Below are 27,577 nucleotides of genomic sequence, written 5' to 3' on the forward strand. Positions count from 1 at the left end.
CAACAATATGTAGCCTAAATATTCTATTGTGCCATGTTCCCATAGTTCATGGAGGCCACAAAACCATTCCTTTGGTGCCTTAATTAGTAGGTTGAAGGTCAAGGAGTGACGAGCCATGTTGCTCTTCACCAAAGCCTCTTACTTGCATGAGTTTTTAGTTCTCTTCTTCTAGACATATTTTCCATACCCTTTATGATAGTTCTAGAGTGTTTGTGCCCTCTTTCCTTCTCTCCTTTGTCGGCCCTCTTCTCCTCTCTTTTCTACACTTTCCATTGTCCACACAAGTCCCCTAAGTTCCCACTTAATTCCTATATGAAGTTGCATGTATAAGAACTCTTGGTTTTATTGACTTATTTGACTTTCACTTTCTCTCTTGAGTTCAACACTAGTGCTTGTGACCAAACCAATGAATAAAAACCTTGTTCTCAAGCCTCCTACAATCTATCCTATCATGTCATATATACAAACCCCTAAATGGATGAAGTTACGCAATCTTAACTCTCTTCATAGTATGGACATAAAATACTATGACATCTACCCCTCCAAACCTACACATCCTCCAAACTATCATGCTTCTACAAGTTCAAAGCCTACTTTATCCCCACTTCAATGTCATCCTCATCATCCTCCACAACACTGACTTGGGAAGTACCTATATCCAATTTTCTGCTTCATATGCATCACACTCACATCTCTTGAAGATTTTGATCTACTTCCTTGCAATTGGTATCCTCAACTATGTACCATCCAACTCACTGAGGAAATAGGTAGCATTATCATACACAGTTTGGGGTTAGCACATTGCATCCACCATGATTAGGCATTCCGGACTCTTAAAAATCTATCAATAAGGATAGCCCTATCTTAAACCACTCATAAATTTTGATCTTTGTAACTCAGATCGATAAGCTTTTTGAAGGAAAATTGCAATCCCTATTTGGAACATAAGTTTCTTGGAGACACCATAGCCAAATTCCCAAAGCCTTAACCTTTTAAAAACTATGTGCAACATGTACTTTACTTTTCCTACGCGCAATCTTCTACACACATCGGCCTTCCAAAGCATGTATCTTTCACACGTTGACTCGGTTGACTACCAAACTTGGTAGAACTCTTCCTTAGGTGTGAAAGTATAGCTCGATGTGTTGTGTATTATCAAAAGCTCCATGATTACACCAAATTTTGAAAGTATCAAATCTACCCCAAAATTGCTAACTACATTAATCTACTTTATGCCCTATCAAAAGCCCACTTATGCGTCTCCAAATAAATCGTGCACACAAACATACTACCATCAGGATCAAAAACCTAGATACATGTCATCCACATAAACATGTAGTTAACCCAAGCACTCCCTCCTGGATCATATGGCAAAGAAAGTGCATACAATCCAAATAGTATGTCTCCCTCTGTATAGGCAAGGATGAATTCTATAGTTTTTTTTACTTATTTGCTGCTTGTATACATCCTTCTTGTTTGGAGACGTTCTTATGTTGCTTGTACAAATTGAATGATGGAGTGAACAACCTCTTCACTTAGACAATCAATCCTATGCTTGCGACCTTCTCCTAACCATTTGAACTTCTTAGCTTGCACATTAGTATGATGTTTCTTCAAAGTTCTTGGTTGTATACTAAGGGCTTTAGCAACTTTTCTATAATTGTATTTTCTTTTTGCTACATTTTATAACAATGTAAAGTGCTATTCTCTTTGCAGCTAGCTTATCTGCACTTTCCACACCTTTGACTATGCCTAGTGATGTCTCCATGTCCTCTACAATTACCTCTAAAATTGTCTAATTAGGGAAGACTATCTTCTTCATGATTCATTGTAGTTTTAGATGCCGTAAGATCCTTCCAAGTATCTTTGATTGTCCTTCTCCATCAAAACTACTAGTAATGTTGAGGAAGTAACAAACTATGAGCACACTATAGACAATACAATACCACATTTGCTTCTATGAAAACACATTGAATATCCATAAGATGATCCCGCATATATGTATGGCTCAGTTGACATTTGTTTAATATCTCCATATATATGTAAATGAGATAAAGAACATGCATGTTAGTGGGAGGGCTAAAGAGGGAGGGGATTGAGGGAGGCAAAGAGCCAAAGAGAGGGGGTCAGGTAGAAGGAAGAGGTAGGGAGAGAGCGATAGAGAGGAGGAGATCAAGTAGAAGGAAGAGGTAGGGGGAGAGTGACAAAGAGGAGGAGGCAGAAGTGAGAGCTACAAGACGAAACTAGCCAAAAGAGTGAGGGATGAAGGTTAGTATGTAGAGGATGAGAAGAGCATGAATGCGGATTATGTAGTAGTAACACCAAAGTAATATAGGGGGAAGGGAGGTGGCACAAACTACCATGCACATACAAATTCTAGATCTCTATTCTTTTTCTTGCTGTTTTTAGTACTATATGTGTGTTTAGCATCCTTGATTTTTATTGCCAAAAATACTACTAAATGGATACATTGTAGCATGCTTTCACCCTTAAAATGGATGCTCAAAAACAAAAGGCAAAACTTCCTTTGTATATGAAATGATACATGTCATTAGACCAATAGGAAAGAGATGCAATATCCCTCCTTATCACTCTAAGATTGTATACATCTCAATTCCTTAATTATAAATAATACCTTCATCACTCGTGAAGAGAAAATTGAAAGGAAAATCTGTTGTATTCCGATGGGATTTGGTTGTTCACCCCTTTGGTGCATCTTGTTTTCTCGCATACTTTGAGAACAATTTGTGCAAAGACCTTGCACAAACCAATAGATATGATATTCTCAAACACTTTACTCACACCTTTTGGTAATGATCAATATACCCAACCCTACACTCTTCATGAAAACCAAGCTTAACTTCTCCTTTGTTATTTGCAAAGGGGCACCATTCGAGTTCAACATAATTGAAAACACATTTTCCCTCTTGAAAATGGGGCATTTCATCTCCTTTCCACACATTTCCTCAATATGGAATTGTCTTGCAAAAATGGTTTCACCATCATAAAGACTTATGACAAAAACAAGAAGCTTCCATTTGCTTGTAACAATTATATCCAATGGGCAAGTAATAGACCAATTGAACAAACCCATAAAGTTATAATCTCATTGATAGGGCCAATTCTCTACTCAAATAATCATGTAGAGTCAACCTTTGACAACATTTGATTGCTCATGAAAAGCTTCATGAAAAATGGGTTTTGCAAAATAAGGCATTGGAAATTGACAATTCACGTGTTTTAGACTAATTTAGTTACATCATGTTGTTACTTTAGCCAATTTTGCACCCTTTGTAGCTTGCTTTAACCTTATTACCCCATCAAATTTATGACAATCTTCCTTTTTATTATTTTTCCCTCGTAATGACTTGATTCTTGATACAACCTTTTTTATTTTGTTCCCTCAAGTAACACACAAAATCCTTCTACATGAGTAACATGGCCTGTTGTATTGCATCTACATAATCTTAAGCAAGACTGCCATGTCCCATGCTTGACATATTTTCTCCATGTATACGTGCCATGCATATATAGTGTAACAATCTTATATCAAGGCCCCCTATTTCTTGCAATATAGAACACTCAAGTTTAGAAGTTGATGAATATTGGATGTTGCTATAGATATTCTATTTTGATATGGATACAACAACATTCACATGCTTACCAACATCGCATGCATATACACCCTCATATATGCTAATACTTGAACATGGCATGTTTACATAGATAGTCCTTCAACTTTGAGTGCCCATTTCCATACTCCAACCCTACTAACCCTTAGTCATGGCCCATATAGTATTGCAAAACCAATGAATACTAAACCCCTGCTCTTTCTTGATCCATTTTTCCTTGCTCTTGTGAGTGAAAGAAGAGAAGAAGGAGGAGAATAAGAAGAGAGGAGGGAAAATAGGAATGAAAATAGTAGATTCCTCTCTCACTCACTCTCATAGGGAGAACAAAAATGAAAACAATGGATTTCTTTCTCACTCTCTCATACTCTTTATCTCACTTTCATAAACTATGAGTTTGGAAGAGAAATACAAGAGAAGATGGGCTCTCCAAAGTTTGCACAACAAAGAATGAGCTCTCTATTCATTTTCACACGTTACATGCACATGGTGTCTCCTTGGATGGGCACCCCTAGCCCTTTTGTCCCTACCTTATCCACTTAAAATGCCCAATCTTTAGACCAAGCCTTTGTAGCTTGTTTGCAAGATTTTAAAATGCATGTAAACAAATCTTTTGTTCAACTAGGTTTGAGATATTCTAATGTATCTCTCATGTGCTTTAGGCTTTCCAAAACTAACTCTAATATGTTCTAGGGTAGTTAGGGGACAAAGGATGTGAATAGGAATGCGATTCAAAGAGACAGTAGGGCCTTAGACATATTTGAAAATGATTATTTTTTCTATTGGTTCCACCTTCCTCTATTCCTACTATTTCCATTTGCAAGTCACCACTTGCTAGTTTTAGTATTGGAAGTTGCCTCACTTTTGACTTCAACAATGACTGTTTTTGGCAATTTTTATTCTTAACGACTAATATTTTTGCTAGTGTTGAAATCAATTAATGGGGTAGGTGAGCCATTTCATAGGTCTTAGACGTGGAAACATTTGAGAATAAGCCCTTTGGTGCTGAAAGGGGGGAATGTTTTCTTTCTTGAGGTGGAATATTAATGTGGAGAATTAGTATGTCCATCTATATGTAGAGACTTTATGTCACAAACCTACAAGAACACATTTACATTTTTATGCTAAGAGGCTAAGGGGACTTTCCCACAAGGCATTTTGTCACGGCACCTAAACGAAGGGAACTAAATGGTGTCATTTTTGCGATTGCCTTCCCACACCATATTACATCACTCACTACCACTGGCTAATCCAAGCCACCTACTCATAATGGTGTCCCTTAACAAAGGTTTGGGATTTACGTCACGCTAAATGAAGTTTCAGTGAAAGAAAGTAAGTCTATTATTATTTTTTTGTAATTAATTTTTGCCTGCCTTCATGAAAAAACCCAAGATAGGGAAAAGCTCCAACAAAGTGGCAAAACCTTGTTATATGTAAGGGCCAATTATTTATATAATATAATAAACAGCACATGTAAAACTATTTGATTTGTACAAATAATAATAGTAATCATGGTAATAATAATAATAATAATAGACATTTTTAAATGTTGATGATAATACTAGTGTGAAGTAATGATCAATCACAATTACCATCGCCATCATCATCGTCATCATTTGCTGCAAATGCGTAAAGATAAAATCTAAGTAGTTTTCTGCCGATGGCTTATGGATTTGTTGTCGCGCCAGTGAAGGCTAATACGAAGCTGCGGTCCGCAGAGAATCCATAGTTCTCTACATCAGCTCCAACTATGTATGTGACGCTTCAAATTGATCATCTCATCACAGAGTTTACAATTCGTAGTCTTTGTCTCGAGTACTGATGTTCATTCGTTTGTTTGTTTGGCCAGTCAGAATGTCCGCAGCAATTCAATCAGCTACCTTCCTTGAGTTGGGGATGAGACACAGATTGCGTCTCTCTGCGCCTCATTTTAGGGAGGCTCCTGTGCTTCCATCCCCATTGAATTTCAGAAGCTTGGAGTTTTGCAAGCTTGGAGCCGTAAGGAAGAGATACCATGCGACCATGTTTGTCAAGGCTGTCGTATCTGCTCCAGTTAATACCGGTTCTTCGGATACAGCACTCGGGGACTTGATACGACTAGATTTTCCAATTCTTAACCAGGTGCATAGGCTTCTTTTATATGCCAATTCCTTTATATGCCTTCTTGCATGTGAAGATATATATTGTTTTTGATCAAGGATGCACAAGTCTGTGTTCTGAGTTTCTGTGCAATGGCTTTGCTCTACACAACTCTTTAATTGGCTTTTCATAGCATTCTTGGGATTGTAAAGAGCATTCAGCTCTTTAATTGATTTAAGTATTAATAAACTCACTCATTTACCTTTGTGTGGAGCTAATAAAAGGATCCAATTACATTCTATGTATAACTCAGCTGCTGCCTACTCTTCAAGGTTTTTGCATTTTGGATTGTTTCTTCCTTCCTTTATTGTTTTCATAATAGTGCTTGTTCTCACAGGAAGTGAATGGTTGCAAATTGGTATACCTAGACAATGCAGCTACCTCTCAAAAGCCGATAGCTGTCTTGGATGCGCTAAGAGAGTATTATGAGACTTTCAATTCCAATGTTCATCGGGGCATCCATGCATTAAGGTTAGAATCATCATACTGAAGTTTGTGTGAGGTAATTTGATATGAGACGTTCATTATTTTTGCCATGGGGCTTTGCATGCTGTGTTGTAGCACTATATTGGTAGTCTGAAAGTGAGTTTTTGTGTTTCCTCTTTAGAACATATACAAGTTATTAATGGGCAAGGTTGATGCAACGCATAAGTGGAAGGTTGTAGTTGATATTGGATGAAGTCTCCCAAACATTGTAACTGACAGCCTTTCCAAAATCCTCCTTTCTGGGTGGGAAAATATAAAATAAAGAAGTAAAGGCCTGGTATACCTTAGGGGTTGCTGCTGTATGGGGTAATAATATATAACAATTCAAAAATCTAGAGGACGGAAAATAGTCATGGAGGAGATGGTATTTTCAAGAATACCATGATCATGCTCTGTTAGGAATGGGTTCCCTCTTTAGAGGCGGCAGGACCAAGGTGCAAAGAGAGAGAGAGAGAGAGAGAGAGAGAGAGAGAGAGAGAGAGAGAGAGAGAGAGAGAGAGAGAGAGAGAGAGAGATTCTTCTTAGCTGATTAGGGTGGTTAATCTACTTTCCTTGAATTTCACCTAGTATTGTGCCTTTGTGGCATTCTTAGGAGGTTATACTCTTTGGAGAGTGATGTGATCAAGCAGCAGGACTATACTGCAAAGGAGTTGGTGTGGACCATATGCCATGGGCACGAGGTTTCTTATGTTTTGTTGAATCTGTTTATGATGTTTACACATCTCTTACAAGAACACTTCTAGACTCAATGTTATACAAGGCTATCCATTGGAGGAAGCCTTCCTTGGCACATCAAAGGCCTAGCATCAAAGATTTGACTCTTCCTCTTCATGGCCTAGTATTGTTGATCGCTTTTGTGTGATTGAAAGATATTGGCTCATCCTTCTTGATAGGTGAGAGGTTGCATTGAGTTGTGATGTCTTCTTCAACAACCTTGCTCATATCTCACTTTTTAAAATGCTCCTTCTACCCTATAGAGATGATATAGCTGGAGTTCTACCTCTTGCCTTGCAAGTTCTTTTCTTTGTTTTCCCTCTTTGTTGACAACATTCATGAGTGCTTGTGCCAAATGAGAAGGTGTAAGTTTCTAGAGAGCTTTGAGTTCTTATGAGAGATTTAGGCATGGTGCCTTTTTGGACATCATCTATGGTGAAATTTATTGATCTCGGAGCATTACACAATAGTATAAAGAGGTATAGAGCTATATTTGTTTGTTGGAGGATGGTCTTGATTGTATTGGCTCTACAATGGGATAGGTAGATGCATAGTTGCAAGAGGATATTGTTTTCCTTGTAGGAGGTGATTGACTACCTTGTTTTAAGTCATGTTTTGGTGGTTTTTCCCAGATTTTAGCGGCCCAAGATTGAGTATACTTGGTTTTGAGGGATCAGTAGTCTTCGGAAACAGCTTAGCAGCTAGGCAAGGATGAGGAAGGGATGGAAATGGTAAACACAGCTTGGTGTGATGATGCTGAGAGGCATTAGGAGTGACTAGTAGGTAGGGCGACACTAGAATAATGCAAACCCATCTAGATAACCACCAATAGTTGAGCAAAAGTTGGTTGATCAAATAACAATAGAGTAATTAGCTTGTCGTGGACAAAGATGGCAGCAACTGGAGAGTGTTGGGTAGGTGCTGAAGTAGCCATGGTGGATGTCCAAGGATATAACACATGGAAACTGAAGGAGATGATGATGGAGAATGGTGCAACTGTGAAGAATCACTTGAGTGGGATTAAAGTTGCTTAGTGCACACTCTTTTCATAGAAAAGTGGGACCAACCACATTTTACAACTTTCCTTATGGGACACTTGAAGCACCCTTGTGCATTTGAGTTTTGGGACTGTTTAATGAGCTTTATAAAAGGTGTAATGTTAATGCTCTTTCTTTAGCTTAACACCCCTTCTTAGGCTGGAAACTGGTGAAGAGGGACCACCAAGCAAAGTATGGCTTGCAAATTACAGAAAAGAGAGAATATATATAGCCACCACATGGGAGTCCATGAAGAAGTATAAAGAGGTACATAGGTAAAGTATCAGAGGTGGAGATTGCTCAGAATCCGAAATGACCAGGGTGCTTTGCTCAATGGCCTACATAGAAGATGCTACGAAATGCAAAGGAGAATGTGTGAAGTGATGCTAAGGTTTGCACTAAGAAAATACAGCATATGAACGCGGCTAAAACACAAGAACTCAAACAAGAACATAATAAATGCAAAAACACAAAACGCAGTAACGTAACTTAGAGACAATGAAGACATGGAAGAATCTAAAATGAATAAATTTGTATAATACAATGCTCATAGCAAACACACTGTGCAAAGAATGAATATCATACCCCGAACTCTCGTGTCTCGAGGATCGAGGATCGAGAAAATGAGTTGGAGAGTGTATTGCACTCTGATGGATCTTGAAATGCAGCAAGGCAACTTCCAAAGATGTCTGGTAGTAGCAAACATAATAGTAGATGCTGTGTGAAGAAATGATCCAAACAAACCTGGCGATTGTTGTAGGAGGCAAATATAAACAGTATGATGTGGGCGATAGGGTGCAGAGCGTAGGCAAGAGTGAGGATGACCTAGTGGAGGAGAGAGAGAGAAGACCAAACACAGGTAGTTTGATGTGGGTGACACCACCTAGATGATGGCGATAGCTCCAAAAGGCCCTGATGACAGTAAATGCAGCGTGAATGATGACATCGGCAATTGAAGATGGACGCCTGGCAGCAAATGCAAGTCTGGCAGTGATGGGTCAGCAAAGCGACAATAAGATATGGGCGATGGAGGTTGGAATCAGGTGCAAGATGGTAATAGAGAGCAATGGGAAGCTTTGATTGTGATGTCCTCTGTGAACGGGGTGTGGGTAGCAAAGAGACATCTCCAAATTAGGGTTTGGCAAGTGGGACATAGCTACTCTCTAGGATCTCATTTCATTTTAAAATAATAAGGTTTCTTCATTAATTAAGCATATTTTGGGGTTGTTTAAGTTAGGCTAATGCATTTTTAGCTCAACATGCCAGATATGTGACAGATGAAGCAGTAAAATGGAGTAGGAAAACACTGCAACAAAACACAGGAAGTAGCACGGGTTGCAAGGTAGAAATTGGAAACAAGTGCTGGGTGGGGCAGCTTCGATTAAAATGTCCTCCCGTGAAGGGGGTGTGGGTAGCAAAGTTCTAGCACCTAAAACTTGCGAAAATGAGATTGGAGTGAATGGGAGGGTAGACTGTTTGTTTATAAAAACTTTAGGGCCTCCCAAATTAGGGTTTACATATGGGACACTGAAACTCTCCCAAATTGCTCCCAGTTTGAAAGAAAGGTTAAAATTCATTAAGTAGCTTGAGTTTTGGGGCTGTTTAATGAAAGATAATAGTAATTTAGCTCAACGCCCCCTCTTAGGCCTAAAACTGGAACCAGAAAGGAATTGCAAGCAAGCCCAAGCCCTTTACTTTTCTTTTGTCCAAGGTGTCCCATTCCAAAGTAGCTAGGGCATGAGGCAAAGGGTGCACGTTAGCTACCTAGTGACCTACCAAGACTACAAGGGCGATGGTTATCTTACCAAGGGAGCCCAAGTATTCACTCTAGGGAGGATAGAGCATTAGACAAAGGATGCTTGTCGGCTGCCAGTGGCCTACTAAGTCCTACAAAGGTAGATGAAAACACAATAGATTATCTTTTTTTGTTTTGTTTTTTTTAAAAGGGCCTTTGTTTTGTTTTTAAAAGAATTTCTCACAAAGTGAGTGTTTTCAAAAAATTTTCAGTTGATTGTGTAATAGCGTCCTAAGGGGAGATGGGGATGGTTAGCCTCATGACCTTCTCAAAACAAACCAACCTATCCAACCACTATTGGGTGTCAATGACAAAGAAAATAAGCTATGTGGGGGGAAACATCTATGGTGGGTATGTGGAGAGGCAAAAATGAAGTGTGGAAAGTAAGCTAGACAAGCTAAGCAAGCAAGGGAGACTACCATGTGCAATGCTACAAAGATGGTGGATCTAAAGTCGATCACTCGAAAGATTGAAAAGGGATAAATGCGCATAGATGCATGTTTACAAGAATAGAATACCAAAGCATTGGAGTTATGTAAGAGGCAATGTAGATGTAATCATGCTTATGCAAAATGCAATGCAACGATGCACTTGGACAATCCTTACAAGGGAAGTGTTCACTTGGCCAAGATCCCTTTTATAATCATGGTCATCTTGACAATATGGATGAAGATTCGAAGCACAATATATATAATGTCTAAATAAAAAAAGTATAAACAACCTATCACTATTAAGAGGAGAAAGCCGTCCACCCTCAAACTGGAAGGGAAAGTTGCAGGGAAGCACCCTCTTCCCGTCGGTTTAAAAAAGTAGGGGAGGTTGTACCCAAGGTGATCTTGGGTAGTAAATAGGAGGGGTAGCTTGATGTTAGGCTTTGTGTGGTACACAGAATTGTGTGAAGATGTGAAGAAGGATGAAAAGGAAGTACCCTAGTTGGAAGAGCCAAGGAGAAGCAACAATTGTGGAAGCAATACGAGATACTTGAAGATCCGCCTCAAGAGATGAAGCCTCCGTGCCAATAGAAGAACAAAACTCAAAGGAAGATGAAATCATGAAGGAAATGGCTAACAACTTGTATATCTGGATTGTGACAATCTGATGCCTCTAGCATCATGAATAGATTGAATACATCATCAAGTGTGCTTGCTGCCATAATAAATTCGATTGTATTAGCATGATCATGCAAACGTGCTTGTCTTCTAGTATGACCAGCAAGAGGAGCATTCAAATGACCGTCTTTTAAAGTTTGCAAGTACCATCTAGGCATTTGTCTAGCCTCTTGGTTATGTACATGCTTTTGATGAACCTCAAGTTTAGCATCTTGTTGAATATTTAGATTAGCCATAGGCTGAATTTCTACATTGTTTAATGGAGCCACTGACTGAATATTTTGTTCATTTAATGAAGCTCTAGTTGTACCATCAAAAGAAATAGGCAGCAATCCTTCAAACACATCATTTGCAACCTGATATGTGCCAAAACTAGCAAGAGATAATTCTGATTTTTCATAAACAAAATCACATCCCTATTGACAAAGACTTTCTTGGAAATAGGATTGTACAATCTGTACCCTTTGCTCTCACCGTTGTACCCCACAAATATGCACTTAATAGCCTTATTGTCCAACTTCTTTCTTAATACTTTGGGAATATGAGCATATGCAAGATACCCAAAAGTACGAAAGTGACCAATTGAAGGTTTACGGCTGTTCCAAGCTTTAAGAGGCGTGACATTTTTCAATGCCTTAGTAGGGCACTTCTTCAAAATTTGGCTATTTTCATGAGTGACCAATTCTTCGTTTTTGCAACCCATTTGCTGTGGAGCATATGCAGTAGTATACTGATGCACAATGCCTTTTTGCTTCAAAAAATTATTCAGCAAAGAAGACGTGTATTCCCCCTCTTGGTCCTAAGAAAGAGTCTTAATCTTATAGCTAGATCGGTTTTTCACAAGTGTAGTAAAAGCAAAAAATGTATCATACACTTTTGACTTGATGACCAATGAATAGATCCAACAAAAGCAAGTAAAGTCATCAGTGAAGATGAGGAAATAATAATATCCATCCAATGACTTTGTTTGCATAGGTCTACATACATCCAAATGCACAATTTGCAACCTGGCCGTTACCTTAAAAGCAACATCACAAGAAAAAGAGAACCGATGCATTTTCCCCAAAATGCATCCCTCACAAATATGCTTAGGATGTCTCTCCAAGAGAGAGAAACCATCTAACATCTAAGTACGTTGCAACAACATCAAATTGCCATAGTTAACATGCCCCATGCGAGCATGCCATAACTCTGCCTGTGACATAGTAGGAGTAATAGTAGATGCCAAATAGATTGGCTAATCAATCGAATGAGCATCCAACTCATAGAGTCCATGACATAATGTGCCACTAAGTAGAATTCTTTATCTTTGACCATGCATTTTTCATCATCAAACGTGACTTGTATTCCACATTTTGCTAAAGAAGAAATAGGCATCCCAGACTCCTTTTTCTCCTTGGCAATGCGTTTCTTGCATTCTGTGATGTAGTGACTTGGCTTTTTACAATAATGGCACTTGCCCTTCTTGGCTTGCGTGCTCCCTGCTTCTTGTTGTTTTGTGAAGTGTTTGAACTTCTAAAACTCTGCAGAGCATTCCTAGACTGATTGCCCTTACCCTTCTATCTTACCATAAAAGCCTGTCCAGAGGCTACAACATCCACCTCACTGTTCTTCCTTGTTTGCTTTTCTTCCAGCAACAAACTAACCAATTGAAGAAAGGTAAGTGGTTGCGGAGAAATTCTCATTGTGAGATTCAATGCCGTGTGAAAGGCCAAATAAAAAGGTGGCAAGGAATTCAAAGTAGTAGAGATAATCTATGCATTAGAATAATACTCATCTACCTTTATCAACTGCTCATGCAAGTCTTGAATTTTGTTAAGATGATCCTGCATAGCATCACCTTTGTCCATCTTCACATTTTCAAGCTCTTTTTTCAAGAAAGAAATGCGTATCTCATTTTTTTCAGCTAACATTTGCTCAAGTGTAAGCCATGCTACTCGTAAAGAAGTAGCAGATCGTATACGCAGGATTATGGATCGTGGAACTACCAATGCAATAAGTGACAATGCTTGGGCATCCCGAGTGTCTTAAGCCTTCTGTGTAGTTCTTCTTTGGAAGTGGCTGAGCTAGAGCTGGCCACTGACCATGTTCTCCTTGGGGAGGAGTTGCAAGAGCCATAACTCTAGAACGGACTTCTTCACCACTAACATATTCCCAAGGATTTTTAACAACGAGCACATTCTTCATCACGAAGGACCATAGAGAATAGTTATTGCCATCCAATCTATCCTCTTTAGATAAAGAAGTGAATAATTGCTTTGTCCTTGATTGGCCATGATAAATGTCACTCTTCCGAAAGGCACAAGAGTAATAACCAAAGCTGGAATAACTTGGAAATATGCAAATTTCCAGAAATTACAGCAAACACCAAGCTATAATTAACAAAGCTGTGTCACACTTGACCACTACTGTCCCAATGTGCTGAAAATTTTTACAGATTTCAGTAAGTAGCATGCTATCCAATGTACGAACAGTGCTTAGCAGCATGAAAAATGCAAAAGCCCCAAAATTTAACTGTTAAACGTGCAAAATTTCAGTCAATTTTAGACTGAATCTTCAGTACAATGTTTGCCAATCATGCAAAAGCCCCAAATATTTTGACCCGAATTCCATGAAATTTCTGTGATTTGTGCCCAAAAGCACTTGTTGAAGCAGAAATGCACCTTGCTGTGTGGAAGCCCTTTGCTGTAGCTCTGATTTTTTGAGTAAATAAATGAGATATACTTGTGATGGCTGAAAACAAGCCGAAGATGAGCTGAACACGAGGTGTGATTGCCGGAAATGCAGGTGAGACTGCTTGAGTTGGTGAGCGGTATCCTGGATGAGCTGGTGGCAGGTTGGCAAAGAGGCAGCAGGTTAGCGAATAGAGTTGGCAGTGGAGCTGGAAGAGGTGCTGCATAGGAGGAGTAGGGGGTGGCGATTGCTGGACAGGGAGGTGGTGGTGGCCATAGGATAGGCAGCGTAGCAGCTACTAACAGGGTAGGCTGCAGGCGGGGCAGCCTGCTGTGTAGGGTGGCTGGGTGGTGGAGCTACAGTCACGGAGCTGTGGCTGTTGTTGGAATTGGTGTGGGAGCTGCTGCCTGATCGAACCTCCAGCGGGGCTGATGAGGAGCTTGGCGAGCCTTCAGCTTTGATACCAAATGTTGAAGATGGAGATGGCAGTTATTGGCTCAACACACAGTGTAGACAATATAGAGAGAGAGTGGACACAGCTCGATACACGATTCATTCACTAGTGTAAGTCAAGTACAAAGTACAACCCTTAGACCTTAGGGTTGTGTAAGTGCCTTAAGGTGAATTCACACCCGAAAGTGTGTAAAGCATAAGTGACCGAACTGTGTAACATAAACACACAAATAGAGATTAATGTGATTGGGGGGAAAAACCTCTCTTACGGAGAGAAAAAAATGCCCAAGTGTCCTACTGTGGATCACTGACATTGCTTTGGGAGCGTAGGCATGAGTCAAACCCAACAGTAGATCTTAATTGAAATACAAAACCCAACATGGAAGCACCAACCAAAGAAAAACAAAGCAAAGCTAATTAAGAGGGGAAGGGATGCCGAGCTTGAGGACAAGAAGACAATCCCGAAACCTTTAGGTACTGAATTAGGAGCAAGAACCCCCTCTCAACCATGGATGCCAATATTTGAGGAGTATTCAGATGTTAGGCTTTGTGTAGTGTCGAGAATCATGTGAAGAAGGATGAAAAAAAAAACCGTACGTGGAAGAGCTAGGAAGAAGCAGTGGTCTTGGTAGCAACATGACTAAAACACAATAACTTAGACAAAAACGCAAAGACGCAAACAAACGAGAAAGATAACTCCGAAGTGAATGAATGAGTGTTGTACATAAATGGATGAATGTGCAAGATGCCCAAAAGTAGAGCTGTCCAACAACCAATGACTTGTGGAAGCAAGCTGAGGGAGTAGTTGGAGAGTGATGTCCACCGAGGACGGATCTTGAGGGCTGTAACCATGAGTCAAAGCTGAGATGATACTGAAAATGGAAAGGTAGCAAGCTGGAAACCAAAACACAGCAGTCTCTGATGTTAGAGCTGGTAAATGCAGCAATGTATTGCCTGAACATGAGGGCAGCTGATCACTTGCAGCAGTGTATAGCTTGGCATAGTTGTTCATGTTTGATGGATGGATGGAATAGCCTGATTTGTATTGTCCAGAATGACTCGTCTGACCACATGAGGCGTCCGATCCAAACTATGTGACCCTTTTAAATTGCCCATTTGTGACCATTTGGGGTTACTTTTGGGGTTGTTATAGGTGTAAAAAGAGAAGGAGAGAGAGATAGGGAATGGAGCAGAACCAAAGAGCATCATCTCTCATTCATTTTCTTCATTATATCACACCAAGTCTACAAGATTGAAAGATAAGAGTAAGTGTTGCTCTAGATCTAACTAACCAATCATTTGACTATAGTTAGATTAACCCTACACTGACTTATTCAATGACACACACATGAACAGCTGTATCAACCTGGAGTCGGTCTCACACACTGACATAAGAGATACGGAAGATACGGGAGCTTGATTTCTAACACTCCCCCTCAAGCTCAAACCATCTGCAATACTCCAAGTAGCTGCCTAAAATAAATGAACTTATCTTTACCAAGTGACTTGGTAAAGATGTCCGCTACCTGGTCTTCAGTCTTCACATGCATCAGGTCAATCTGATCTGCTAGTACCATTTCTTTGATGAAATGATAATGAACTTCAATGTGTTTCGATCTTGTATGATAGACAAGATTACGTGCAATAACACTGCTCAGATTATCACAATACAGCTTGACTTTGCTGTCCAAGTGTATTCCCAAGTCATTCAGTAACTTCTGTAACCAAACAGCTTCACAAGCCGCTAAGGCCGCACCACGGTACTCAGCTTCTGTACTAGACAATGCAACTGTAGGCTGCTTCTTACTTTGCCAACTGATTATGCTGCTGCCTAATCCAAATGCATAGCCACTGGTTGACCTCCTGTCATAGGCACAACCAGCCCAGTCAACGTTAGTATACCCTGTCAAGTCAAGGGGTTTCCTATATGCATAAAATAACCCATAGTCAGTCGTGCTCTTCACATATCTCATGATTCTCATGACTGCATCCAAATGTGGCTTGCGAGGCTTCTGCATGAATTGACTAATCAGCCCCAGAGCGTAACTCAAGTCAAGTCGCGTAATAGTCAGGTAGATCAAGCTGCCTACCATCTGTCTGTACATAGTTACATTCTCTATCTCATGTCCAACATCAATTTGCAGCTTGACATTTTGCTCTAGAGGTGTATCCATAGCCTTCAATCAGTCATACCATACTTCTGTAATATGTCATGAGCATACTGCCTTTGTAGTAGCCATATGCCTTGAGGTGTCAATACTACCTCAATTCCCAAAAAATATTTCAGCTCACCAAGATCTTTGACTTTGAATTCAGCCTGTAAACATGACTTTATTTCAACAATCCCGCTTTCATAATCTCCAATAATAATCAAGTCATCGACATAGACAACCAGAAACACATTGCCATGATTTGTCTTCTTCACAAACAAACTATGATCTGCATCACCCAATTTAAACCCATGCTGCTGTAAATAGCTGCTAATTCGAGCATTCCAAGCTCTAGTGTTACGAGGACGTGAAAATTTGATGCTTTGCTTATGTTTAATTGACATTTGATTAAAGGATTAATCAAATGTGTAATTAAAAGATGCACATGTATTGCACATGTGAGGTGCAAGCTACTTTTTCACAGTTGAAGGCCGAAGGACCTTGTGAAAAAGATGGGTGTCAAAGGCAAAAGTTGTAACAAGTTACACTTGTTAGATTCTAGGTGAATTTTGGTGTCAGTTTGTCCCTAGGACCATTAATTGGCCATTAAGTGTCAGTGGTGACACTAGGGACTAGGCATTAATTAATGGATTAATGCTTGTCCAAGGGTCAATTAATGCATGGGACCACTTTGGGTTGCAAATGGCCTAGCCAATTAATTTTTGGATGGGCAAGGTCAATTTTTTGGGCATGGATTAAGGGTTGAATTAATTTTCAGAATTAATTAATTCTGAAAATTAATCAAATGATTGGAAATTGCTGAAAATGGATTAAGAAAGTTGCCACTTGGCAAAACTTTCTCATGCAAGTGGGGGAAAGGCTAAATAGGGCTGAAGGGAGAGGGAAATCTCATTTTTTCATTTTGGAGTTGTTGGAAAGAGGTGTTGGACTGTTGCTGCCAGCTTTTAGGGCCAATTCCCAGCCATTGGAGACCATTTTGGTGATGGAGATTGCATATTCTTGACCTTGGGAAGTTGGCAATTGCTGCTGATGCACTTTCTCCTGAAGATCACAGTCTCTGATGCTCCTATTGTTGTTGGTGCATCCGTTTGGGACTGGTATAGCAGGGCAGCAGCTGATTTTGATCAGTTCTTCGCAACAAATCTCAGAATTTTCTCTCTCTACAACATTCTCTCATCTCCTTCAGCCTATGCTTAGCCATTCTCAGCAATTCTCAGCCATTTGGAGGAGATTTCAGCCATTTTTGGTGGGCTGATCTGTAATTTCTGCAGTAAACCCTAATTTACAGCAGAAATTAGGGTTTAGCAGACACCTTGGGATCCGTGCCAAAGATTGAAGGCTCAAGGGACTGAAATCAGCAGCTGATAATTGAAGATTATCAAGGGATTTCAAGAGCCAGCCCATCCCGAATTGATTTGGGGCAGCATTTGACCAGCCAAGGGTCAAATTGGAGAAGAAGAAGTCCTGGGTGAATCAAGGGGCAAATGACCCAAAAGGCTTGCTGGACATTTATGACAGCAAGAGCAATTGGTTAGTAGGAGGAGATTGAAGAATCTCAAGTTGTACTCCTTCCAATTGAATGAAAGCTAAAGAAATACCGCAAGCGGCGCCAATTTTGGGGCCAATAGGGTGTCTATTGTCCAAGAATGTTATGGTAAAGTGTGTATTTCATTTTATGTGCATTTATTTATTGCTGTAATTAACTCTTAAATCAGGTTATCAACACCCATTCCAAGAAGGAAGGCTGGTTGCATTGGGTGCCTGTTTTAGCCCATATAATGCATTTTTCAGCCTGCATACATGTGTTGGAAAATCTGGATGCACATAGCCTTTAGGCTGCTCCATATAAACTTCCTCCTGCAACTCACCATGCTGAAAGGCATTTTTCTGCCTTTCACATCCATCCGCTATAACTTCCAGCTTTAGCTGCTGCCAATGCAATGACAATTCTAATTGTTGCTATCTTTGCCACAAGGCTGAAAGTTTCCTCATAATCTAGACCATACTGCTGCGCATACCCTTTTGCGACTAGCGTGGTCTTATAGTGTTCCAATGACCCATCTAATTTGCACTTGACCTTGTACACCCATTTGCAGCCAATAGGGATTTTGCTATCGGGCAATTGGACCAAATCCCATGTTCCGTTTTCAGCCAAAGTTAAATACTCCTCATCCATGGCAGCACGCCAGTCTTCATCTGCAACTGCCTCATCAAACTTAGTGGGTTCTTTAAAAACTGTCACCTTCGTCATTTAAGCATAATGACGGGCTGAATATCCAATGTAAGTCAACGTATCAACTAACTTTCTGATTCTCTCAGACCTCCGTATCTGTGGCTCACCTTGAGCTTGCCTCTCATGAGGTGGCACATAATGATTCTGCCTAGCACTTGGTGTCATGACAGACGGAATCCCCAGCTCACTGTTCAAACTATCACTATTGGACGACTCATAACCTGCAACAAGTGGTCCTGTTACATCCTCAAACACTTTTTCTTTTTCCTTATCTGCTCTCCTTCTCATTGACATGTCCATGTCAGTGGACATAGAAATGCGACTGTGCAATCTCCAAGGATTCACTGTAGATGATATATCACCTATCTGACCACTCATGGAAGTACTAACTGCAGGGGTATTTTCAGCATTACTCATATTGGCTGATTCATTAGTAGATACTGTAACTGAATTCCCATACCAGGAAGCTAACTCGTCAAAGACAATTCTTTGCTTATCAACGTCTCTTGTGTAGACGATACATAGCACTAATAAGCCTTCCGGTCCTGTGTATACCCCAAAAACACGCTCTTTATTGCCTTAGGATTCAATTTCTTCCTCTTTTCATCTGGTATATGCACATATGCAATGCTGTCAAATACCTTCAAGTGCGAAATGTCAGGCTTATGACCATACAACCTCTCATAAGGTGTAACATCATGAATCCCTGCTGTAGAGGTTCGATTTAGCACATAGACAGCAGTCATCACTGCTTCAGCCCAATAACCATTTGGCAGACTCTTCTCATTCAGCATAGCTCTAGCTGATTCCATCAGGACCCTGTTATTTCTCTCTGCAACACCGTTTTGCTGCGGTGTATAGCTGCAAGTTAACTGTTGTCTGATCCCATATTTAGCAAGATATCTATCAAAGTAATTAGAGACATATTCTCCATTTCCATTTGATCGTAGACATGAAATTTGATATCCCAACTCATTTTCAGCGTGCTTTTTGAAGTCTTTGAATGCATCAAACACATCATCTTTATACTTCAGAATGTAAAGCCAAGTGTACCTGCTGAAATCATCAATGAAAGATACATAGTAGCGTGCATCTCCAAACGAAGCATTATGCGACGGACCCCAAACATCAGAGTGCAATTGTAAAGGTCGCGAGCTATTCTTTACATGCCTCATGAATGGAAATTGTGCCTGTTTTCCAAACTGACATGCAGGGCATACATGACCAAAATTGTACTTGAATTTGGGTAATCCAAGTACCACTTCCTTCTGCTACATAGATTTCAATTTTTGTACATTGACATGGCCAATCCTCTTGTGCCAAATCTCAACATCTCGAATAGCACTCTCATCATGTGCAAACATGGCTGCTTTAAGTTTTGGAATGGTCGCATCCAATGCAAACATCTTGCCATCCCTTCTGCCTTTGGTAATTAATTTGCAGCCATTTCTGTATTCTTCAATGAAGTATCCATCTTTATTGAATCTCACGTGCAGATTCTGTTCTGCCATCTAATCCATAGACAAAAGATTCTTGGTTATTGACGGTACATGCAATACATCATGCAGGCTTTTCTTCTTGCCATTAGGCATCATCAACAGAATAACTCCTGTGTGTTTAATGTCATGCTGGGTGTCATCCCCAGTACATACATAACCATGTGAGCCTGCAACCATTTCATCAAACCACTCTTCATGAGGTGTCATGTGGTTTGAAGCTCCAGAGTCAATGTACCATCTCTCATCTCTGTTTTGTCTAGGTGCATTCTTGGACACATGCTACATGGTAAACAATCTGTCAACCTACTCATCATGAGCACTGCTAGAAGATGCGTAGTGCCCATGCTGTTTGTCCTTTGCCTTCATATCTCCCTGCTTCTTGTAACAATCCTTTGCAATGTGCCCATACCTATTGCAGTAATGATAGTCCTTGTCTCTGTTCGACTGATCATTCGATTGCCATGATCTAGATCCACCATCTCTGCCTCTGATTGATCTCCCCTTGCCTCTAAACCCGCCAGATTCACACTGGCCCTATGTATTTATGCCATGCCAATTACTCTGCTGCTGCTGCCCATAAGTGGTTCGAGTATCACCACGACCTCGAAACGAGCCACGGCCTCTGCTGCCTCTGCCATGCTGGCTAGAGTACAAAATAGTGTCTCTACTCTGAGACGGATTAGTACTTGTGTTCAATCCAAGCTTTACCTCCTCACGTAACAGCGAAGCAACCAGCTCATTCCAGTCAGGGGGTTCAGCTCTAATAGATATAGATGTATCGAATGCTTTGTATTCCTTGCCAAGTCCATTCAAAGTGAAAGCAATCATATCATCCTCAGATACCTGTGATCCAATGGTGGCAAGCTGGTCAGCTATGGTCTTAATCTCTGTTGTATAGGCCTAGATGTTCCCGCCATTCCTAGACATGTTGTTGAACTGTTGTTTCAGCTGAATCTTACATGCATGTGTCACATTTTCATAGTTCTTCATGAGTATGTCCCATGCATCTTTCGGGGACTCACATCCAGTGATCTGTATTGCCATAGCATGGGTTATACATAATGAAAACTAGTGTAACACCTTGCATGCTCTCTCAGTCCATAGCTTATGAGCCCTTTTTTGATCATTGGTTGGGTTCTTCTCGGGCAATTCAGGTTCAGCCTCATCACCTGTGCATAGGTCCCAATAACCTCTGCCAACTAAAAAATTCTTCATCTTGAATTTCCACAAGGCAAAATTCTTATTATCCCAATGATTTGGGTAATATTGTTGGTGCCCTGTGCATTAGCCATGGTGCAGCAGACTATGTTTGTCAAATACCTGACTTCTTGCAAGCCAACAAGTGTCCTTGACTCGTTGCAGTTATTGACTGTTTATGACAGTTTTCTGCAACAAATTTACTATCAAAACCAGGGTATTTCAGCCCTTTAACTACTCAAAAACATCCACGAACATGTGGTCCCACCTGTAGGTACATTTGTCAATACATATGCTATGTAGTTGCTTCAAGTTTGTAACATGCAGCCTTACTGTCAGGGTACATACATGCAGTCTGAAAACTGTAAACTGGACCAACAGCTTATTCAAAGACAAAACTGAGTCATATACATGTCATACATGTCCCAAACCTTCATAGGCATCTGCCAGTACATGTAGTAGTCCAAACATAACTATACTGGCACAAATCAGTGCATAGACATCAAGTATAAGTGTCAAACCTCCTGTTCATAGATTGCAGTCAGCAAGTGCTCAGTAAAACCAAGTCTATCCAGCTCCAAAACAGCCTCAAATCATGTCATACATTTACTTTGAAGTGATAGGTTCAATACATGAGCCTTCGGGTTACCATAGACATCCTATCTTCATGAATCCAAGTCATAGATTGCATTTACAGTTAGCAACCAGCCAAGACAATGTCACTGCAGTAATTCCAGCCTTAACCTTCAGCTTTCATGAGCACTCAATGTTCATCTCAATCCCTAGAGCCTTCAGCAGACATATCCCATGTCATACATATGACAGATGCCAACCAAATGTTATGTAATGCTTCAACAAGATACAATGCCCGCAGCCCACAGTCAATGACAGTTTCCAGCCATTAAAAAATTCCAGATCTGAATATTTTCAGAATAAAGCTTCAGCTCCAATGCATGACATCAAGTACATATGACTTCCCAGCATATATCTATGCTCCAATGGTACTCTTGGGCAAGTTTGAGAGCTCCAGACTCAAATCAGAGGTGCATACATACTGTGAAATGCCAGTATACAGCAGGCCACTGTTCATGTCAGATCTGCAACCAATCCTTTCAGCTCCCATGTGAGCTCTAACCAGAAAATGATGCTTCCAAGCTTTCATATGCCTTCCAGAGGGTTCACCCAAGCTCTGTATTAGTCAGCAAGTGATCTCCTTGATTATTTCCAGCAAATGATATCAGCCCAGACACAGGCGTAGTTCACGTAGATCAGATCTGGGGTGCAGCAGCTCGAAGTTGATGATAATGATGAATATGAGCATTTATATATGCTCAATGATGCTCCCCAAAGGCTCCAAACAAGCCTCAAACACTGACATGTACAATGGAGACCTTGATGAACAATGCATACCTTTGAAAAGTAATGGCAGCCTGCTTGTCTTCAAGGAAAACAATTTATCAACTCCTGCAAGTCTTCTTGACTTCCTCCTGCTCCAGAGAGCCCATCCTAGCATGGCTCTGATACCATATAAAAAGAGAAGGAGAGAGAGATAGGGAATGGAGCAGAACCAAAGAGTATTAGCTCTCATTCATTTTCTTCATTATATCACACTAGGTCTACAAGACTGAAAGATAAGAGTAAGTGTTACTCTAGATCTAACTAACCAATCATCTGACTATAGTTAGATTAACCCTACACCGACTTATTCAATGACACACACATGAACAGCTGTATCTAGTTGGAGTCGATCTCACACACTGACATAAGAGATACGAAAGATACGGGAGCTTGATTTCTATCAGTAGGCATTGTTTAGGCTTCCTCTCCCATAACAAACGTGCACACCCCTAAAAAAAAAAAACCTTCTCACAATAGATTCTCTCCCTCTTCCTCTCTCTCATTTCAATTTCAAATTTCAAGCTCTCCTCTCTCAAACTCTCTTTCCTCAACCTCTCTACCCCTTACGGCCTCAAACTCTCCACCCTTTCTATCCTCTCTATGTTCAAGCTTCTCCACCCTCAAGCTCTCTAGCTCTCTATCCTCTCAATTCTCAAGCTTTCCTATGTAAACTCCTAGTGTAAAGACTCTAAATGAACATTATGTATAGGCCTTAAAAATATACGTAGAATCTTTTGGCATTGGACGTACATCCAAGATTTATTAGTCTGATTAGTACTATACTAGTATTGGTTAGAACTAATCAGACGCTATTGAATGTCACAATCATATGGTTGGTCGGGAAAGTGTAGGGCAGCTTGAAGTACAGAAAAATGCAGGCTGTATATAGATATTGGTGATGCTAGGCAGTAGGGTGGCCTGCTGAGCTGAAAGTGCAGCAGCCTGGAGCAGTAGCAATTAAGTTGTCAGCTGAGGGAGAGGTTGCCTGACAGTGGGGCAGCAATGGGAGAAGGCAGCAGCTGAAGGCTAGACAGCCACTGGATGAAGAGGCTGATGGCTAGAACAGATGGAACCTACAAAACAAGTGATACAAGTGACCAAGCACAATCTCTTTTTATAGATGAGGAACCAACCAAAATTAGGGGAGTTTGCTTATGGGACATTACATTGAGTGAATCTGAGTTTTGGTGATGAGCTAACGAAGGTTTAATATGTAATGTGCTGTTTTTAGCTTAATAAATCTTCTTCCTTGGAAAGGGTGGTAAATAATCTAATTAGCTAGTTATTACAGTGAGCAATACATCGAATGAAAAAGAAATAAACACTATTACCAATCAATCGTGGATGGCTGATACCCCATTGGCCCCAAAGCTGGTGCCCCTTCCAGTATTTCTTTAGATTGTATTCCTTAAATCTTGTAATACATTGAGATTGAGCTCCAATCCCAAGAAGATTCAAGCCTTGCCTTTGATTTGAGAGGGATTGCTCTCCAAACATCCCTTTTTTGTGAACCAATTGGTCAATTTTTTTACAAATTTAGGAATGAAGGGCTGTGACAAATGACCAACAGCTTAAATACCCAAATTGTCCTTGTTCTGATGCACATTCGAGCACAAATTGGGTCTTGAACATTTCCATGCAGGTCTTCTCAATTGTAGATGGGCATTCCCTTGTACACCTGCTGCAATCTCTTCAATTTACAGCTCCTCAGTTACAAGGCTGAAATTTGAGGACACAATCCCCAAGATAGTTGAGAAATGATAATTACAACAGTAATCAGGTCCAATTCTAGCAAGACAGTGCTGATTTGCTTCAGATTCATTGAGAGGAGTGCACAGTTAAGCAGCTTGCAGAGGACCTTATTTTTTTCTATGACTCCAAGTACATATTGCCCAAGGGGAGTCAAGAATATGAAACCCTTGAGTCTATGCACATATCGAATCTCAATAGCATAGAATGGCCATTGTGTAGTAGCGACATTTTGCACATGTGTAGCCCAAAAATTTTAGCAAACATATTGAATTCTATGAAGCCAAGCACCGGCTCAAAGAATGTACATCTAAGCTGGTTCATACCGATTTCAATTTTTGCACACATGTTTAAGGAATGTAAGGGTTTGAGATGTACCAAAAGCACGTACATCATAAAAAAATGCATGCGAGGTAGTGTAGCTAGTACGGCTGGTAAGCCCTCCTTTTTTACTGCCACACCTCACCGTGGCAGAGAAGAAAACTGCTGCCCATGTCTTGTTGCACACATGATTTGGTGTCGCTTGCTCCAAATGGCTGCACTGTTGCTGCTGCAAACCCTAGGACAGCAGTTGTTTGCTCATATAGGTCCTTATCTTTGATTCCACCTTCCATAACTGACCCCCATAGGTTGCCTTGCCTTGCATGGCATGTTGTTTCTCCATGTGCCAAGTGGCACACTTGCTAATGCAGTTCTTAGCTTCTAGAAATGAGTTTCCAACAGTCATTAGTCTTGGAAATTCAAAAATTCAGTTGGCCTTTTAATGCATTAGAAATAAAAGAGATAATCAAGCTGGTTTGTGGACCCATTAGAAAGATGAATAGCTTTGAAAAGAGTGTGTTGTAGTCTTCACAAAACCAAATGTTTTGCAACCATTAGTCGAGTTCATTAGTTGAGGCCATCCATGCTTTACTTTTGGGAAATATGCTAGAATTTGGTTGAGTTTTGTTGATATGAGGTGTATTCTATTGAAGATTTGGCTCTCGTTGAGGTTGAGGTATGGATGTAGAGGAATCTTGTTTCAATGATCATTCTTTTTTTTGTAGGCCACACTAGGGGCAACATGTGTATTTAATGATAGTTGAAATGCCTAAGGAGCATGGATCATAGATCAAAGGGCATCAATGTGTAGCCCATGAGATGGTCTACATTTTTTTGTTAGACTCGCACACAAGAATACCCATTGGGGGCGGGGGGGGGAGGGGCATCCCCTCCAAATATTAGCCACGAAACGTTGTTGACATCTGTTAAAATATTGAGAATGCATGCTATGGAGGATCACTAATGAGCAAATAGACAATCATAATGAGGCAGAAGCATTGACAAAGAAGAATAAATATTATCCAAGCATAATGCAAGTACAATTGAATGATAATGATTGATGGAATGAGTGTGGGGATGAGTGCCTTTTATAGGCTTATAGTAGGTGGTGTTGGTAGGTGGAAAAAAGGTGGAAAGGGACCATGGTAATCACCAACCATGGTTTTAATAAACCATGCATACATGACCTAGTCTAAGGCTTTATTTTTAGCATGTTTCTTTGCTTTGTTTGTTCCATACAAAGAGGCTATGTTGGATGTGATTGCACATTTCTCAACACCCCTCCTCAATCACAACCAAGAAAAGACACTAAGTATACATAGGCTGTCATGAGTAGAATCTTGCTAAGGGTAGACATGGAAAGAACCAACCATACAAAGCTAAAGGTTGTTACAAGGCCTCACTAAGTGTGTAGAGGCTGTAGTGTGTAGAGGTTACATGAGGAGTATAGGAGCTTATGGTGGGAATATTAGGCAAGTCCACATGTTAAACTTAAAAAAGTCTATCAGAAAATGAGCTATAAAAGAGGGACTGGTGAGTCCTATCCTTTTGTTCTTGGGGTTCTTCTTTTCCTTCTTCTTCAATGTTGTCTTCATCTTCTTTGACTGTAGCAAGATATGCTCTTTGAGACATTTTCTTAGAATAGCAAAGTTTTTCAATATGCCCAGTTTTCTTACAGAAGTCACAGACTATGCTCTTCTTCCCTTTCACATAGAGGAGTTGTTGGTCTCCTCTTGGGATGCTTATTTTTACTTTGTGACTTTGATGTTTCTTGTGCTCGTTGAGGAGTTTGAATATGCTTGAATAATATGAGTCCATTGAAACTCTTGGTTATGAACATTGAAAGGAATTTGACTTCTGCACAGTCTTTTGCAATCAAATCTTCTTGAACTTTGAATAATATATGATAAATTAGTATAAACTTGAGCTTTTTTCCCTTCAAATGACACTCGATTTAGGCTATCCTCCAACTGTGACCTCCAAAGTTAGCCTTTGCCAAGTTCTTGGGTTCAATTGCCACTAGAACCCTAAATTATCCTCTTAAAAGACTTGTAAAATGGAAAGCACAGAACAAGTGCCATGAAGGACTATTGTTTGTATTCCTAGTTGTTGGCTATTAACAATATGCAATAATTCAATAACATTTCTAAGGTCATCGTGGCTACTTATGCAAAAGATTGATTTTGAATTTTTTCAGTGCGAAAGCAACAGATGAATATGAAGCAGCGAGAAAGAAGGTTGCGAAATTCATAAATGCAGCGAGTACTCGAGAAGTGATTTTTACTCGCAATGCGACTGAAGCCATAAACTTACTTGCATACACTTGGGGTCTGACTCACTTAAGACAAGGTGATGAGGTGAGGATTTGTATCTTATTTTTAGTTTTGAAAAGAAACTCTTTTACATACTAAGATAATAAAGCATGACTCATTTTATTAACAAAAACTTAGAGATGGTGGAATATTTTCATAGGAGTTGCGTATATGTAATGTATGAGGGCTTGCAAGAGTGTGATTCATTCCCACAACATATGTGCTTGAAATCTATGGTATAAATTGAGTAGGTTTACTGTATGCTGTCAGAAACACCATTTATAGTTGTGGTGTTAGACTTTTCTCATGCACTTAATTATTTTATGTTGATGGTAATAGTTAGAGCAAAGAGCTTGTTAGTATGTATCCTCCTATGTATGAACACATCTTATGGTGTTAGTGTAGAGTGGACGTGTGAATACACACTGTCTCCTACATTGAATAAGGGTCAAAGGTACAAATGGGAATCTTAGCCTGTACAGAAAGGCCCAATTTTTTTTGCTATTGAGATATGAAGAAGTATTGTCTGAGATTTCTCGTCTCTTAAGTCACACACACTTCAAGTGTTTCCCCTCTTGCAACACCCAACAAACTGGTTTGAGATGTCATGGGTACAGCTTGTGTTGTGTCTTGTGCACACGTTGGAGGCTAGGGGACATTTC

General features: G+C 40.1%; 1 protein-coding gene across 2 annotated transcripts in view; it reads left to right on the forward strand.

Moving 5' to 3' along the window:
* Positions 1 to 5,232: 5,232 nt before the first annotated feature.
* Positions 5,233 to 27,577, forward strand: part of CPNIFS (chloroplastic NIFS-like cysteine desulfurase) — a 58,149-nt gene continuing 35,804 nt past the window's right edge. The window contains exons 1-4 of one of the 2 annotated variants that reach the window (XM_087681835.1): positions 5,233 to 5,381; positions 5,479 to 5,750; positions 6,106 to 6,239; positions 26,801 to 26,960. In XM_087681835.1, coding sequence (XP_087537961.1) covers positions 5,484 to 5,750; positions 6,106 to 6,239; positions 26,801 to 26,960 — 561 coding nt within the window. In that variant the 5' untranslated portion in view covers positions 5,233 to 5,381; positions 5,479 to 5,483. The remainder of the gene's footprint in view (positions 5,382 to 5,478; positions 5,751 to 6,105; positions 6,240 to 26,800; positions 26,961 to 27,577) is intronic. The other variant, XM_087681836.1, reaches the window with a different exon arrangement.

The sequence above is a fragment of the Lygodium microphyllum genome, chromosome 7 (genome assembly GCF_053477565.2).
Source record: "Lygodium microphyllum isolate KBCC chromosome 7, Lygodium_microphyllum_v1.1.10, whole genome shotgun sequence".
Taxonomy (NCBI): domain Eukaryota; kingdom Viridiplantae; phylum Streptophyta; class Polypodiopsida; order Schizaeales; family Lygodiaceae; genus Lygodium; species Lygodium microphyllum.